We start from the raw sequence: 17,487 nt of genomic DNA on the forward strand, positions 1-17,487 counted from the left end.
AATAATAAATGAAAAATGAAAAATAATAAATGAAAAATGAAAAATAATAAATGAAAAATGAAAAATAGATGTGCCAGCCCACGCACCAGCAGAGGCGGGTAAAAAAAAGCCACACACACACACGCACACGCACATACACATAATAAAAAAAATTGCAATTACTTACATTACAAATAAATTGAATTCCTCCCCCCTGCCCCCTTGCTCCCACATACCTTCCAGCTGTATCGAAAATGCTAGATTTGGTCTAGCCAGGGGCAGGCAGGCTAGGCTAGTTGCTGTTAGAGTCACCACGTGGATGACTCTGCTTAAACATTTAAAATAGGCTCTAAACAAAGTGCCCTCTGCAGGAGGAGGTGGGAGAATCACGTGCCTCATTTGCATATGTAATTTTTCACGTTTTAACCCTTGGTTGACACTTAAAAGGCGAAAACTTCCTTATGCAAAGGAAGCCCATAGTTCTCTAGCCTCCTCCTACTAACTGCACTAAGGAGACTCAGAGTCACTGTGACTTAGAGTCTGGGAGCAACTACCTTGGCCTTTTTAATTATTTTGAAAATAGTTTCCTTTCCCTCAGGAGACTGGTGAGGCCCCGCCTCCCCTGCCTCTAGTGACTGCACGTCACTGGTAGAGGTAGATGTAGATATAGATATCTGTAGAGGTAGAGGTAGGTATAGGTAGATATAGATATAGATGAGATAGATTATAGATATAGATATAGATATAGATATAGATATAGATATAGATATAGATATAGATATAGATATAGATATAGATATAGATATAGATATAGATATAGATATAGATATAGATATAGATATAGATATAGATATAGATATAGATATAGATATAGATATAGATATAGATATAGATATAGATATAGATATAGATATAGATATAGATATAGATCCCTCAATTTTCAAAAGAACCACTATATTTCTTTCATTTGTATTCTAAACTAGAGGGTAGTTGGAGCCATACTGACCCTTTACTCTTTTTGAAGTTGTGTGCAATTCAACATTTTCAGAAAAATATTTCAAGCCCCACAATGTATTTGATATATGGTCTGATACCATGAGACCAGCAGCACACATATACATGGTCATGTGATGCTGTTTATCTGTTAAAGGAGCTGCTAGTAAGTTCTCATGTGCAGTTAAATTTACTGGTTTCTACTTATAAAGTCCTTTATATACCAGAGCCTAAATATCTTAGAAATCTTTTTTTTTTTGTCAATTGTTTAAGTACAATCTATTTGAACAATTAGGGAGTACATAGAGGGAGGGTCCCAGACAGTGGATGTTCCATGTAGCATCTCCCCTATTTGGAAATAGTTAACCCACAAATTAAGGATGGCTCCCACTTAGGACCTTCTTAAAGCAGGTGAAAACATTAAGAAACTTAGTGTCATACTAAATGTTAAATTGTAATAATGATTTTGAATACTTAAATTGTGAATATGATTTTGGAATTTTTGCATTTTATTTCATTGTCTAAAATCTACAGTTTTACATTGTAAATTCTGTGAGCCATTTAAAGTCTTGCAAGTGTCAAGCAGTAACCATATTTTGTTATAAACTATTAGGGAATTAATGACATGGGATAAAATATTTTATTTTTCTGAGGTTTTATAACCAACTTGAAATAAAATCTGACATTCCATTTCACATTAAGTTCAAAAACATTCAGATCTCAAAATAAATCTTTCCTACTGTATCTTTTAACCTAAAACCATAATTAGGGAAATAAATAAGCACTACCTATTAAAGAACTTGAAAAATGGGCAAACACAAACAGAAACAAAATGAAGAGCAAGAAATGAAATAAAATTAACAGAACAAGAGAACTGGAAGGTGCCTTGCAGGTCTTTTAGTCCAACTACCTGCTACAGATGGAGACCCTCTACTATTTCAGGCAAATGATTCTCTACTTCCTTCTTAAAAACCTCAAGTGATGGAGACTGAGGAGGGGGAGGAGGAGGAGGAGGAGAAGGAGGAGGAGGAGGAGGAGTAGTCATGGCATACTTGAAATAAACTTTTCTAACAACAGTTATGATGTAAATATTTGAAAGATGAAACCTGAGTTTATCAACTGTTATGCTATCCATTATTTTAAGTGTCATAACACTTCCTTCCTTCTAAACAATTCTATATTTGCCACTAATTTAGTCAACAAGCACTTCTACTTTTCCTAACAAAGATATCATAACATAGCAACATTTTCCTAGATTTCAGAATCTCTCTTTTCTCCTCCATGCATTTTCCCAGCCATGGACATTTTTGGTCTCCTTTTCAAATACCAGCTAATAAATGATACTTATGTTCAGAAAAATAGATGGTCAAAAGGAGGAATACGTATAAATCCATGACAATGAATGTATTAATGTTGTCATCAAAAACAATATTGTAAAAAAAAATATTGACACATATTGATAAATATTGATACATACTTCAAATTGAAATAGCAAACAAGTAAAATTTTACAAACAAGGACAATTATAACTGTGAAACAACATTAAACCATGGTTCCAATCTGATCAATTCTGCACTATTATATTGGGGCATGTATTTTTGCATTCATAAGCATTAAACCATGGCTTAAAACACTCCCCTAGACTTTACCAACTTAAGTTCAGTTTGGAGAACAAGTTTGCAAAAGAATCAGGTAGGCTAAATAAAATGGATATAGGAAGTTATAAAAAGAGTTATAAATTATAACCATCTGTATTGTACACTTATGTTTCCTGGATATAAATTGAAACTTTCCAAATTTTAATGTAGTTTATAAGCTGTAAAATACAAAAATAACAGGTAAACAGAGAGTCATCTTTAAAGTATCCATATGTAACTAATGAGCATAAATTAGATCAAATATTTATTGGATTGATCAGTCTTTTAAGTGCTTTCTTCACTTCCTTATTTTTTAGACTATAGATAATTGGATTGAGCATTGGAGTCAAAATGTTATATTGAACAGAGATAATCTCATCCAGTGTAACAGAGGAAACATTGCTGGGTTTCATGTACTGGGACATTCCTGTCACATATTGTAAGCCTACTACAATAAGATGAGAACTGCATGTCGAGAAAGCTTTACTTCTGCCTTCTGCAGAATGGATCTTTATGATGGTGGAGATTATATGAACATAAGAGACCAATGTTGGTAAGAAGGAACCAAGTCCACAGATTGCAGCAAAAGAGAAAAGGATCGCATTACTTAGAAAAATGTCAGAACAGGATGCTTTCAATAATGGAGGAAGCTCACAGCTGAAGTGATTAATTTCACGGTGTCCACAGAAGTGTAACTTCAAAATAGGCACTGTGTTTATTGTTGCAGATAGCAAGCCTATTAGCCATGCTCCTAAAACTAAGTAAGTGCATATTGCTTTATTCATGATCATTATGTAATGAAGTGGGTGACACACTGCGGCATATCTATCATATGCCATTGCTGACAGTAGGAAAATCTCTGTGACGCCTAATAGAAGGGTGCAAAACATTTGTAAAATGCAGAAAGTAAAGGAAATAGTCTTTTGCTTCATAAGAAAATTCATTAACATTTTAGGAACAATATTAGTCGAGTAACACATATCAACAAAGGACAAATGAGATAAAAAATAGTACATGGGTACACAGAGAGAAGGATCTATTTTGATTATCAGAATGATTGTGAGGTTTCCTGACACTGTGATTAGAAAAATGATTGAAAAGATCAAGAAAAAGAAAATCTGTAGTTGAGGATCACTGGAAAGTCCAAGCAAAATAAAGTCAGTTTGGTTCTCCATTTCTGCTTATTCATCTGTAAAATAAAAATAACATACAAGTAAATGTATGTAACCAGTGTGATATACTGGTTAAAGGCACCATCTAGAAACTGGGGGGTGAGGAATTCTAGTCTTTTGCACAAAGATAGCTGGGTGACATTAGGCTAGGGTCTCAGACCTAGGAAGCAAGTTATGACAAATCACTTGCATCTCATAATTACATTAACTTACATTTACAGATGAACAGTTTGGCTCCTTTTACAAATAAAAACCCCCCAAATCATAGATAATTTTGTCTCATGGACAAAAGTTAATGTTAAGCTTTAACTCAAGCAAGAAAATGAAGATCCTCCTGATTTATTCTATTATTGGGACAATTACTGAGTCATGTTGCTGAAAAACCTGGATATTTTTCTGAAAGCTCACTAGAGTTCCTAAAATTAAAAGAATCATCTATTATTTTAGCTCTTACTACTTAGTATTATCTCTGAAATGTTCAAACTGTAGTGAGTGTGCTGAATTAGAACATGGCCTAGAACTCTCTACAAAGTTTAACACTTTATATCAAAGGGATAATTTAAAACCAGAATGCATGAAAGTTGCCATACACAGATACCCTATTAGTATTTGAGAGATGGGTATTTCTCAATTGAACAATCTATTTTAAATAAAGAGGAACATTCATGTGGTTTAAGAATTGATTACTATTTCAGAAACCTACTTGTCATTGTGAAGATTCCTGAAGATAAAGAGAAGTGGCAGGAAAGGAGACAGAAAAAATGCACTTACTTTAAATAAGTATAAACTTTTAAGTATGAAGAGAGCAAATACCCCAAAGTTAAAGCTCATTTAGATGAGTTTTTAGTTAATTAAAACAAATGCATGAAAAGTATTTTGTAAAAATGCCCAGGCAGAAAGTATTCTGAGCATAATATTACCTGTTTTCTATAAAGACAATATTTCTATTTCTATTACCTATGAAACAATTATTCCAGAAGAGAAAATACTCCCATTTCAAACTTCTTGCAATAATTATCACAATAATAATATACCTATATCTCTAGTAATATCCCAACAAACCCTATCATAGGAAGCTACCTGTGTTTCAGGAGTAAAATATGACTAACACAAGCAGGAGGAGCTCTTCTCTGGGATGAAGGGAGCGTTGAGTATACCAAGTTGGGGAAAATGAATCATCTCCTTTCACATCACACATACAAGACATATCAGATCAGTAAATTCCCAAAAGAGCAAAGGTTAAGAGATTTCTTGTGTGCTCACAGGGAGTTGTCAAGAGAAGAGGGGAACAATACTTCTACATTTCATTCTCATTACCCACAATCTGTTTCCTTTAGGAACTTCTGAGGAGAATAGTATTCTGATGTAATGGAATTTGTGGATGATCTCAGAGAACAAGGGGAAGAGATGCTGCCAAGGACACAATCAGATAAAAGAGGAAGGAGCCCCCTCCCGACTTAATAGTCAGAGAAAGAAACTGAGGAAAAATTTGCCCTAATGGATCAAACAGTTAAAAGTGTCAATGGGAAGATTTTACTATTAGACTTGTAGGATTCTGCTACTTTAGCCTTAATACAAAGTATAATTAGCTAATCTATTTTTATTTCCTACCTGGTTTACCTAGGAGGATTGACCATCTAACTGATCAAATCTAGTTTTGTGGATTTCCATATTTATTGCATTTTTATAAAACACTAATGCAATTTAAGCTTATAATTTTAAAAATGAATACAATGTACAAAAGAAAAAGAAAGAAAAAGGAATAGAAAAGAAAAAACATGCACAGGGAAAAAAGGAAAGGAATAATAATAAGAAAAAATAAAAAAGAGTAAAAAAGAAAATACATGTATAAAGAAGTATTCCAACCTTCATCAGAACAAATATAAATAATTTCAGTAACTTTACTCTTTTTAATTTGTAGAAAAAATGGTCCCTTCGTCCCATTTTCCAACTCTTACTATAAAAAAGTCCTTAAAATTATTAATTCAAAACTGGGGTTAAAAGTCCATTAAGCATTGCCAGAAATAACAACATATCTTTTTTAATCTTGATCAAATAAACCAATTTTATATTCCTTCATTTTACTTGGTTTCTCTTGAAACTTTGCTAGCGGCTCATAAATTAAATAGAGCATCTTTTGAAAACCTGACACTATTTTTGTAAATTCAATATAAAAGAATTATCTAGGTTACTCTGATTGCTTTATTATTTTTAATTCTCTTTTGATTTTTTTAAAGCATCAAGCAATTTATTTTGAATATCCAATAACATGACTTTTTTCATATCATTATTGTAGTCCGGCATCTGTTTTCAGGGTCAACTTTTCTGTCTTGTTAAATAAGACTTATACAAGATGGAAGTTCAGATTAGCACTGGGCAGTGACCCAGATATGATAGCAAAAGGGTGATTTGGAATATGACTGGGTATACAGGTTTCATTTGTCAGCCATTTCTTAAAGATTTGCCTGTTCAGGCTCTTTGTAGTTAGAAAGACCCATACCCAAGTAAAAATACATTTGACTTAAGAACAAATGATCGAAGTGTCATATAGATCCATGAACTTTAAGAATAATCTTTTATATTTTGAATCTGGATAGCTCTACAACTACAATTGTATTATTATTATTGTTTTTCATAGAGAATAACTGGGATGGATATAGCTCAGATAACCTGAATGGTGTGTGTGTGTGTGAGCCTGCTAGAGTTGTGTGTGTATCCAAAAATATTTCAGTAATACCAAATAATGTATTTCCTAAATGATTGTATTTAAATCACAGTATTCTACTTATTTAAGTGTATAAAACCTTCATAGTGAACACGTGCCTATAGGGATATGTGTTAATTTCTGTTTACACCTGTGCCTCTCCTTTCTTTTAAGCTAACAGCCTTGTGAAACAATCCTGGTTAGAAAATTTAACTGTGGTGACTGATTTTATTCTTGAAGGGCTTTCTAATGATCCAAAACTGAGGAAAGTCCTTTTTGTTATATTTTTAGCTATTTATATTGTTACTTTTGCTGCAAATCTTGTTATCATTCTCATTACTGGACTACACTCTCACCCTAACATCCCCATGTATTTCTTCTTTTCTCACATCTTTGGTGGAAATCTGCTATTCTTCAATCTCAGCCCCAAAGATGTTGCAGAATTTTCTTGCTGACCAGAGGACTATCTCCATCAATGGGTGCATTGTATTTTTCATCATCATGTTGGAATGCACATAAATTTTAATCCTATCTACTATGGCTTATGACCAATATGCACCTGTTTGCCTTTTCCTACATTATTTAGAGATTCTGAACAAATTAATGTGTAACTTGATGGTAGGGTGATTGGCTTTTTCCATTCACTTATTGATACTCCTCATATTAACTCTGCATTTTTGTGGGCCCAAAATTGTGAACAACTTCAGGTGTGAACTGCCTCCATTTTTTATTTCATCATGTTCTGATATCATGATGAACCAAGCTGTGCTCTTGGTTTCCCTGACAATATTTATCATGAGTGCTTTAGCACTCACCTTGGTTTCATATATTCAGATCATCTCTGTCATCCTCAAAATGCCAGCCATGACAGGCAGAAGTAAAGCTTTTTTCACTTGCAATTCACACCTTGTTGTGGTTGACTTGTTTTACATGTCAGGATTTTTTAGGTATATGAAACCTACTTCTAGTTCATTATCAGAATTGGATAAAGTTGTCTCTACCAGTCAGTGAAGTGCGGTGAGGTTGATACCTGGTGAGGCTCAGCAGGGCAGCGGTCGGCCTTGGCGGGGGGGAATTTGCATCGCGGGAGCAACCAAGCGCCCGGGTCTGCAGCAAAGGCACTTGGTGGCTCCCGTGATGCAAAGTGCCCTGCTGCCCCCCCCCCGCTGTCCCGGCCTGCATCCGCTGCTTCCCCAAGCTCCACCGCTGGAAGTCCCGGATCGCCTCTGGGGGAAGGCTGAGTGAAAAACGGAGCGAAGCTTCTCTGCGGCCTCCCGGCGCTGCCCAGAGGCTCTTGCAGGAGCACGTGTCAGCAGCCGGCGGCCTGGAGCGGCCCCGGCTGTGAGACAAGGGAGCACTTAAAGTAGCCGCTGCCGCTGCCACCACCACCACCCCGCCGGGCGAAGGAGGGGCGGTGGCGGTGGCAGCAGCGGCTGCTTTAAGTGCTCCCTTGTCTCACAGCCGGGGCCGCTCCAGGCCACCGGCCGCTGACACGTGCTCCTGCAAGAGCCTCTGGGCAGCGCCGGGAGGCCACAGAGAAGCTTCACTCCGCTTCTCACCCAGCCTTCCCCCAGAGGCGATCCGGGACTTCCAGTGGTGGAGCCTGGAGAAGCAGGCCGGGGCAGCGGGCAGCAGCATCGGGGATGGTGGGGCACTTTGCATTGCGGGAGCCGCCAAGCGCCCAGGTCTGCAGCAAAGAGGCAGCCTCCTCCTTCTCGCCCACTCCTCTCTCCTCTGAAGCACACCCCGCCCAACGTAAGCGTGCTCAAAAAGACACGATTGGCTGCTTCCAAATCAGGAGGCGGGAGAATTAGTGCCTCTTTTCCATCTGAACTTCTTTGCCTTTTAACTCTTTATTAACTTTTAGAAGGCGAAAAATTCCTTATGGAAAAGAGGCCCCGAGTTCTCTCGCCTCCTGCTTTGGTTAACACTAAGCAGACACCAAGCCACTGTGAGCTGGAATCTGGTAGCAACTATCTTGGCTTTAATTATTTAAAAAAAAATATTTAAATTTCTTTCTTTTTCCTGAGGAGACTGGTGAGGCTCCGCCTCCCTTGCCTCTAGTGACTGCATGTCCCTGCTACCAGTATAGCATTTTAACTTCCATGTTAAATCCCATCATTTACAGTTTGAAAAATAAGAACATGAAAATGGCCCTGAAGAAATTAATGTAACAGTTCAAAGTCTGAGATATCTTCAATCTAACATGATGAAAAAGTATTATGAATTATATAGGAAGCTTATACCTGTTGATTGGGCTGAAAATGCCCAGTTGATAAAGAAAAAAAATAGCATTTATTTCATGTTCATTCTTCAATTGTATGTGAAATAAAGAAACAGCAGAGAATGAAGAGAATTCAGGCCTGTTTTTTGTGCTTATTAGTTGTGTGATTGTATTATTTTGCTACAGCTCTTGTATGTATTTGTGCTCTATGGTTTTCATAACATTAGTAGAAAGAGAGAGGGAGGGAGGGAGGGAGAGAGGAAATGAACAATGGAATGAAATACATGCATACATTCATACATTCTGTGTGGGAATACCCAATACTTCCTGTACAAGTTCTATAGATTGAGCGTGGAAAATAATGGCTTTAGTAAATAGTTAAATTCTTTCACAACGATTCCTCTTCATACTCAATCAGAAGATAGTGTGATTAGATCAACTGATGACCTGGATGACTGAGAATCTCTACGGACATTTAGCTATACACATTGGAATGAACACCCTTGGAATAGTGTGGGAGTAGGAATTGATTTCCTGAGAAACATTTGCAGACTACAGGGAACAGGAACACTACTCAAATGTTTCTGAGGACACCGATAAATCTCCAAGTGCTTCAAGGACCCTCTAAAATGATGCAAATGACCAGCTGTCTGCAAGGAATATAAATCCTTCCATTCTCCACTGTCCTATCAGAGCAGAAGAAACTTCTTTGATGATAAGCAAAACATCTTCAAAGAAAAAAAAAAAGAAAGTCCAGTTGCCTCCTGAAAAAGCACCTTTAGGAAGACCAACAGATAATTACTTTGATTGAAAAAGATACTTTGATTTGAAGAGTAGTCTCTCAGTCACAAATCCAACAATCCTAGTATTTCTCCTCCAACCTCTAAGGACTTTTTCAAGAATTTTTGGTAGCACCAAAGATTAGCATAAAAAATCATGATCATTGTGTTTCCCTATAAAACACAATGAGATCAAAAATAACACTCTGAAGGGAAGGGTAAATAAAAGGCTACATTGGATGTATGTCTTTCATTTAAAGCAGTTTTATTTTATTAATATTTTTTTTAAAAAAATTATATTCTCCCCATATTCCTTCTAAGGTGACTCTGGGTGGTTTACAAATTATGAAACAATTAATACATAATTAAAATGTTAAAACATTAAAGCTGCACAAATTAAAATATTATTAAAACTTGAAGGAAATGGATCTTATTTGTTCTATTTCACTTTCAACCAACACAAAATTCTTGTATGTGTGCACATACACATGTATGTGTTTATGTTTTTGTCTTCCTACATCCTGTATATATTTATTTCATTATTTGAAATAAAGGAGCATGTATGTAAATATATTACTATTCTATTCTATTTAGGAAACCAAAATCAAAAATTTAGATTTGATGCAGGATAACATGTAGAATTCTGTTACTTGCCTTGCCTAGGCTTGAGATGATACAATAAACTTCAACAGTCTAATACAACACATTTGGAAGTTTATATTAATTTATTAATGGTATCATAAATATTATCCAGGTATATTATTGCAATTATCAGTGCAAATATTCTCTGAAAAAGAAGCCATACACATTATAAATTTCTGTCAAAAATGTGCAATTATTTTTAATGGAAAAATGGGGATCTTGAGAAAAAGTATAATTTTACTACTTCTCAATTGTAAAAAATATAGAAACAGGTTGACTTTAAAAACTGCCCTTTTCAGAAATATGTGGCATATACATTAATATCACTTTCACTCCCATTCCAGTGGGTGTCCCATCCTAAGGAAATACAAACATACAGGGCGGGGCATAACCTTTTCCTAGGGGGTCACAGCAACACTTGTAATAACAACACAAATAATTCATACACCATTCGAAAGCCCATCAAAAACTGAGTTTATTGACACGATTTAATAGTCAGTATGACCACCATTAGCCCTTCGAACAGCATTCAAACGAGGTGGATAAGAACACAACAAATCTTCAAACAGTTCCGTTCGATTTTCCAGATTTTTCAACACAGTTTCCAAATTCATTCTCAAAGTTTCAACCGAATATCGATTTTGACCTTGCTCCTGAATCATCAGAGCTTCCACTTCATCCTTAATTATGGCCCCAATGTTCTCTGCCGGATTGAGATCTGGCGAATTTCCCGGCCAGACGTCATTGCCCCAAAATTCGACATTGTTTTCCTTTAACAATTGCTGAGTCGCATTTGCACGCATGCAAGGAGCTTTGTCATGAAGAAAGACAGCCTCACCAACCACCAAGACATTGTCTGGATCACTGAGAAATGGAATGACATTCTCCAATAAAATTTTCTCACGGAAATAACTGCCATCCCAGGATTCCCCTTTATCCTTCAAAACCCAATGCAGTTTCTTGGCTGTGAAAATGACGAAAATCCCGATGCAAGTCGGATTGCGAACGATTTGTCGATATCGTTCATGTTTGGCGATGTCGTCGACGTCTTTAGCCCAAATTCGATCGTTCTGGAAATTCGGTTTTCGAATGGCATAAACGAAGAATTCGTCAGATGGCGCCAAATGAAGAAAATCTTCCTCGGTCCATTCAGACAACCAATCGCACAACCAAAGCCGATCTTGAACGTGTGTTTGAGTTTTCAATGGTTTGCAAATGACGTGGAATGGCTTCAAACCTTCTCGTTCTCGATATCGGCCGATTGTCCTTTGATCAACTCGTTTTCCACGAATTTGAAGGATTTCTTGGGCCACTTTTCGGTTTCCTTTTCGTTGTTTGCGACTGCCAGTTGCAATGATGGCTTTGCTTTCTTGGGACAGTTGCAGAGGACGCCCTTCTCCAAATTTTGTGAAACATTCTTGGGCTGTTTTGTTCCAATTATCAGTAACCCAATCCGGATGACGTTTCAATTTGTTTGCAATCCATTTTCGATTGATAAACGTCGCTCCAGCATCGCGAGCCTCTCGAAAGGCAATGCATTTTATTCTGTCAATGATCCTTTGTTCTTCCGAATCGAATTTTCCAGCCATTCTTAAAGCAAATTTAACATTTAATAGCTCATTCAATTCAGTTTTTTATGGGCTTTAAAATGAGGTGTCGCGGAAGTTGTAAACTGCTGTCGATCTTGCTGTGACCCCCTAGGAAAAGGTTATGCCCCGCCCTGTACATGTGAAGGCATTAACTTTTAGTATGCAACTTAGTCAAGGGTGGTATTCACTCTGTGCCTTTGTAAAAAGTGGCCAGACAGAAAGAGAAATATATGTTCTTTTCATCCAACACAGGAAGTGCACCGGTCCACTAGAGCCTTCACTCATTCCCTATAAGCATCTTCATTGTCATCCCACATAAGACCCACCACTATCGTGACATCCACATACTTCACAATATGATTCATAGCAGATTTGGCACAGCAGTCATGGGTCATCAAGGTGAACAGTAGTGGACACAAGACACAGCCTTGTGGGAGACCTATCATTAAGGAGATGGAATTGGAAACTCTTCTACCAACTTGCACAAACTGGGGCCTATCAATAAGGAAATCCAGTGTCCTATTACATAAAGGAGCATTAAAATCTAATAGGCTCAGTTTGTTGACCAAATTTTGAGAAATGATAGTGTTGAAGACCAAACTGAAATCAACAAATAGCATTCACACATGAGTATTCTCCTGCAGGTGTGCTATGCTAAGATGAAGCACAAAGGAAACTGTATCATCTATAGAGCAGTTCTTCCAATAGGCAAACTGTAATGAGTCAAATGTAAGGGGAAGGCATGAAGCCATGTTGTCCTTTACCAATTTCTCAAAACACTTCATCATATTGGAAATGAATGCAACTAGATGGTAATCATTAAGGCATGTGATTATAGTGTTTTTTTGGTGGGGGCACTGGTATAATGATCTTGAAAGAAATTCTGTATTTTATGACTATATGGTTGCATTGCTGTTTTTGTAGCACATTCAAATCAGCTCTTGCTATTCAAAGTTCTGCCACACCACCTGATTTGAAAGCAGTGGAAGACAACTATCAGTTTGAAAGAAGGTAAAATGTAGATAAATAGGTACCACTTCAGTAGGAAGGTAACAGTGTTCTGTGTTTCTCCAAATGCTCTGCATGGCAATGTTATGATTGCAGAAATGTCTTCAGACAACGATGTCTCCCTTGGCTAATAAACAGAGATGAACCCTATCCCCTAGTTTCAGATAATATTGGATAGAAGAAACCTTTAACTTACTGAATTGAGTGATCTTTGCACAATTCTATTATTTAATAAGAAATCCATTACATAAACTAAAAAAATTGATCCATTTATATAGTTACTCCAACCAAATGTATGAATCCAATGAAGCTGGTAATTGACAGTTTTATAATCCAATACAAGTGGAAAATATATTGTTTGAGGAGAGGATACTAATTAATTAATCCTTTTCTAACACAGCTTGGTTTCATTGTAAGTCCATGTTTCCTAAGAATAGCTCTCCTTAAGGCATCTTTGACTTCTCTGTTTCTCAGGCAGTAAATGATAGGATTCAGAAGGGGAGTGACTACTGTGTAAAACACAGATACTAGCTTATTGAAGATCACTGAATTGTTGGAAGTTTTTGATGTTGGACGGACAAACATGAACATTAGTGTCCCATAGAAAATAGTAACTACAGCCAAATGGGAGCCGCAAGTAGAGAAAGCCATAGTCATTGAATTTCGATTTTTAAGTCCTGGTATTTTGCGATTTTTTCATGTTCCTTCTCAGCTACCCTGCTATCACCTGGTATTGCAATCTCTATGATTGTGATTATTATTATACAATTGTATCACAGCGGCCAGTTGTTTCGTTGGATTTGGCATTGGTTACTAGTCGGGCCCCAGCCAGGGTTGTTGTTGTTGTTGTTGTTGTTGTTGTTGTTGTTGTTGTTGTTATTATTATTATTATTATTATTATTATTATTATACAATTGTATCACAGCGGCCAGTTGTTTCGCCGGATTTGGCATTGGTTACTAGTCAGGCCCCACCCAGGGGCCTAGGACGTCGTAACGTATTTTCGTAATATGCGTGCAGATCCAAGCAGTGCGGCTTTTTGCATTTGACTGATGGTGATTTTGTCAATTTTTAACTGTTTTAAATGTAATTCCAGTGCTTTTGGTATAGCACCCAGTGTGCCAATTACCACTGGAATTATCACTGCTGGTTTGTGCCATAATCGTTGAATTTCAATTTTTAAGTCCTGGTATCTTGCGATTTTTTCATGTTCCTTCTCGGCGACCCTGCTATCACCTGGTATTGCGATGTCTATGATTGTGACCTTATTTTTCTCAACCAGTGTGATGTCAGTGTGATTATTATTATTATTATTATTATTATTATTATTATTATTATTATTATTATTATTGAATAGATGCCAATTTTATTCAATACTAGTTTTTTTCCTGTTTTTTTTTTCAATTCCAATGCATTTGAAGAATCTTCTAAACTTGCAGAACAAATTTTTAAATATCATAAGATACTATAAGATCAGGACAAAATTGTTTTCTTATTTGTGATCAAATAGACATTTGTCAATCAAATCATCGCATCCAGCCCTCTCAATTCTTGGCAAATAGATGGGGAAGGATTGGAGCTGGTGACAGATTTTATTTCCTGGGCTCCAAAATCACCACAGATGGGAACTATAGCCAAGAAATTAAAAGACACTTACTCCTGGGGAGGAAAGCTATGGCAAATCTAGACAGCATGATAAAAGCAGACATCACCTTGCCAACAAAAGTGTGTATAGTCAAGGCTATGGTTTTCCCAGTTGCAATGTACTGCTGTGAAAGTTGAACCATAAGAAAGGCTGAGCGCCAAAGAATTGAGGCCTTTGAACTATGGTGCTAGAGATGACTTCTGTGAGTGCCTTGGACTGCAAGAAATCAAGACCAAGAGGAGATCAACCATGACTGCTGTTTAGAAGGCCAGATCCTGAAGAGGAAAGTCAAATACTTTGGTCACCTAATGAGAAGAAAGAACCTAACGCTGGGAAGGATTGAGGGAAAAAGAAGAAGGGGTATGACAAAGAATGAGGTGGCTGGATGGAGTCACCGAAGCAATAGGCCTGAGCTTAAATGGACTCCAGAAAATGGTACAGGAGAGAAAGTTCTGGAATGTTGTCCATGAGGTTGTGATGGGTCGGACACGACTTCACAACTAACAATAACAACAAATAGACAATTCCACAATCAATATGACTTTTTTCTAGAATTCATATATAATTATGGAGCTAGATGAAATTATCTTCTGTATCAGAAATCTTGGAGAAGGCTTTGTTTTCCCAAAGTGCTCTGAAGAAGGAATGGTAGAGAAAAAATTATGAAACTGATTGTTTTGTATCTATATTTGACTGTATCATGCAGTGCCTAGGTTCCTGGTGTAAGGTCTAGATATTAAAATAATTAACACAATAAATTTATAAATTTTCATTTTTCACATTTTGTAATGTACATATGAATTAAAATATAATATTATCAGAAACTTGCCACCCTATGTTAATCCAGCTTGATCAGGCATATAATATTGACAAGAATAAGATGTCATTTGTCGATTGAAAATTCTATTTAAAGCAAATGTTATAACTGAAGAGCATATTCCACCTTGGAAAATACTATAATGATTGAAACTAAAATATAAAAACTTAGATGATCTTTGGAAAAACTACCACAGTTAGGATCCTTCACAAATTTCATAGATTTAGTTGTTGGTTGAAAAGGGAGTAAAATAAAACTATGATACTTTCCTATTCTCATATTCTGAAGGATATTTTGGAAAAAAAATAGAACTATAATTACTACATATGTCCCTTTCTGTATGTGTCTGTTTATTAATGTATTTATATTAATAAAACATATTTTGTCATTTATATCTCAAAAAGAGGATTTAGTGAAATATGATTAATTTAAGCTTATAAGTGTTACTTTAAACTTCAGATACCAGGGGATGAAATATCTGGAAACCAGACTAATCTAAATTTTAAATTAAAAATACTTTGCTTGTATTGTGAAAATATGTTTGTGTTTTGAAGGATTTATAGACTATATGCTAGATAAATATGAGCTATGTAAAGATTGTATATCGGTGCATGTCTACATGTATAATGTTTGATATGATGTATCTAATAGAATAATTCTGGAAAACAGAAATGTTGCCATTTATATAAGAAGGAGAATTTTTAATCATGCCTCCTCCATCAATTACATTATATAATTATTAAGGTTTAAATCCAATGATTTATCTTACATGGTTAACCTTGGAGTATAAATATCATTCTGCTTTTAAGCATTTTTATAGCCCCATAAAGATCTGAGGATAATTCTGAACTGCTGCCAAAATTCAGTAGATTGGTGTTTTATTTTATGTTGGGAGATGAGAGGTAATTATAGTTTTTATTTGAAGCTATATGACAAACAATTGCAAAAGCATCCAATGAATTCAACACTATGGCAAGATTTTAGAGAAAATCTTATTTTCTCATAATAAGAACTCATAGTAATAGTTCTGAATGTTTTTCGTTTGTTTCATTAGCCACAATTGTTCTGTATGTTTTTAATGTAAGCAACTTCAGATGATTTTACTGAGGGTATTAAAGAATGACAATTCTTGTTAGAACACCCCTGATAGGATTTTAACAATGTTCCAGTGTTCTGATTCCAGTATCATATATGATCAATTTAAAAATCTCATTCATTTTGTAAAAGGGAAAAAACACACCCTTCAATGATTAGGATCCCAATAGCCTTGACTAAACAATTGATCAATAAGACTTAAACAAGTTGCCATTCATTTACCAATTCAATTTCAATCATATAAGCTATGAAAGGTTAAGCATGCCCTTATTACTCCATTGGCAAGACAATTTTATTGGCACAATTTTTTGGAAGAAATTTAGTATCTTCTTCTGATGCCTTTGTACCTAAGGCAACTACAAAAATCATTACATATACTGGATTTCAAGCATACTTTACTATAAATAAAAACATGTTCTTCCTGGATACTATTGTTTTATAGTTCAACCTTCATAGAAGGAGCTTTTTAATGTAAGACTTACTTGTTTTGAATCCTAAATGGCCTGAAATTCCACTTTAAATTTTTCTTTATTTCAAAGTTATTTCTATGAAAAAATGTATAGAAGTAAAACTATATTGAATATTGATGGAAGGCAGCTGGAGAACTCAAGACACCAGAACTCCTAAATAAATATTCTTTCTTCATAAATAGTGATAATTAAAAATGATGCTCCAGGGAACAGTATGTAATAGACTTCTTCATTCCATTAAAATGAAAGCAATGTAGTAAATATTACAAATTCCACTTAAATCTCTGTGGGAGTTAAAGATTTTCTATTGCTCTAGAGCAGCGTTTCTCAACCTTGTCAACTTGAAGATGTCTGGACTTCAACTCCCAGAATTCCCCAGCCAGCGAATGATGCTGGCTGGGGAGTTCTGGGAGTTGAAGTCCAGACATCTTCAAGTTGACAAGGTTGAGAAACACTGCTCTATAGAACTAATTTAGGAAAATAGAAGAGTTTTGTACAATTTAGGAAATTTAGGAAATTATTTCCCCTATATTAAATGCATCAAGGAAGAACCCCATGCAAATAGGATTTTCAATCACGAAGTCCAATTACATATATACAGTTATATATGCACATAAATATTTTTTTCTGAAATGCAATCTCCTGATTGTCTCAAATTTAAAATTAATCTCTTGTTATCACAAACTGAACAGGGCAAAAGTTCTCTTTACCAACTAAATTTGGTGTGTGTGTA

At 35.8% G+C, this 17,487-nt stretch overlaps 2 protein-coding genes across 2 annotated transcripts in view; both read right to left on the minus strand.

The window, feature by feature from the left end:
* Window positions 1-2,866: 2,866 nt before the first annotated feature.
* On the minus strand, window positions 2,867-3,784 carry LOC116522963 (olfactory receptor 5A2-like). The gene has a single exon (XM_032238090.1). It carries the CDS (start codon window positions 3,782-3,784, stop codon window positions 2,867-2,869), a length of 918 nt encoding a protein of 305 aa, XP_032093981.1.
* Window positions 3,785-12,000: 8,216 nt separating this feature from the next.
* LOC116521413 (olfactory receptor 6B2-like) overlaps window positions 12,001-17,487 on the minus strand; it is a gene marked incomplete at its 5' end in the record, with an annotated part of 8,915 nt that continues 3,428 nt past the window's right edge. Inside the window, 2 exon segments of the mRNA XM_032236088.1 lie at window positions 12,001-12,319; window positions 13,101-13,272. Coding sequence (XP_032091979.1) covers window positions 12,001-12,319; window positions 13,101-13,272 — 491 coding nt within the window.

Source organism: Thamnophis elegans, chromosome Z (assembly GCF_009769535.1).
Source record: "Thamnophis elegans isolate rThaEle1 chromosome Z, rThaEle1.pri, whole genome shotgun sequence".
Lineage (NCBI taxonomy): Eukaryota > Metazoa > Chordata > Lepidosauria > Squamata > Colubridae > Thamnophis > Thamnophis elegans.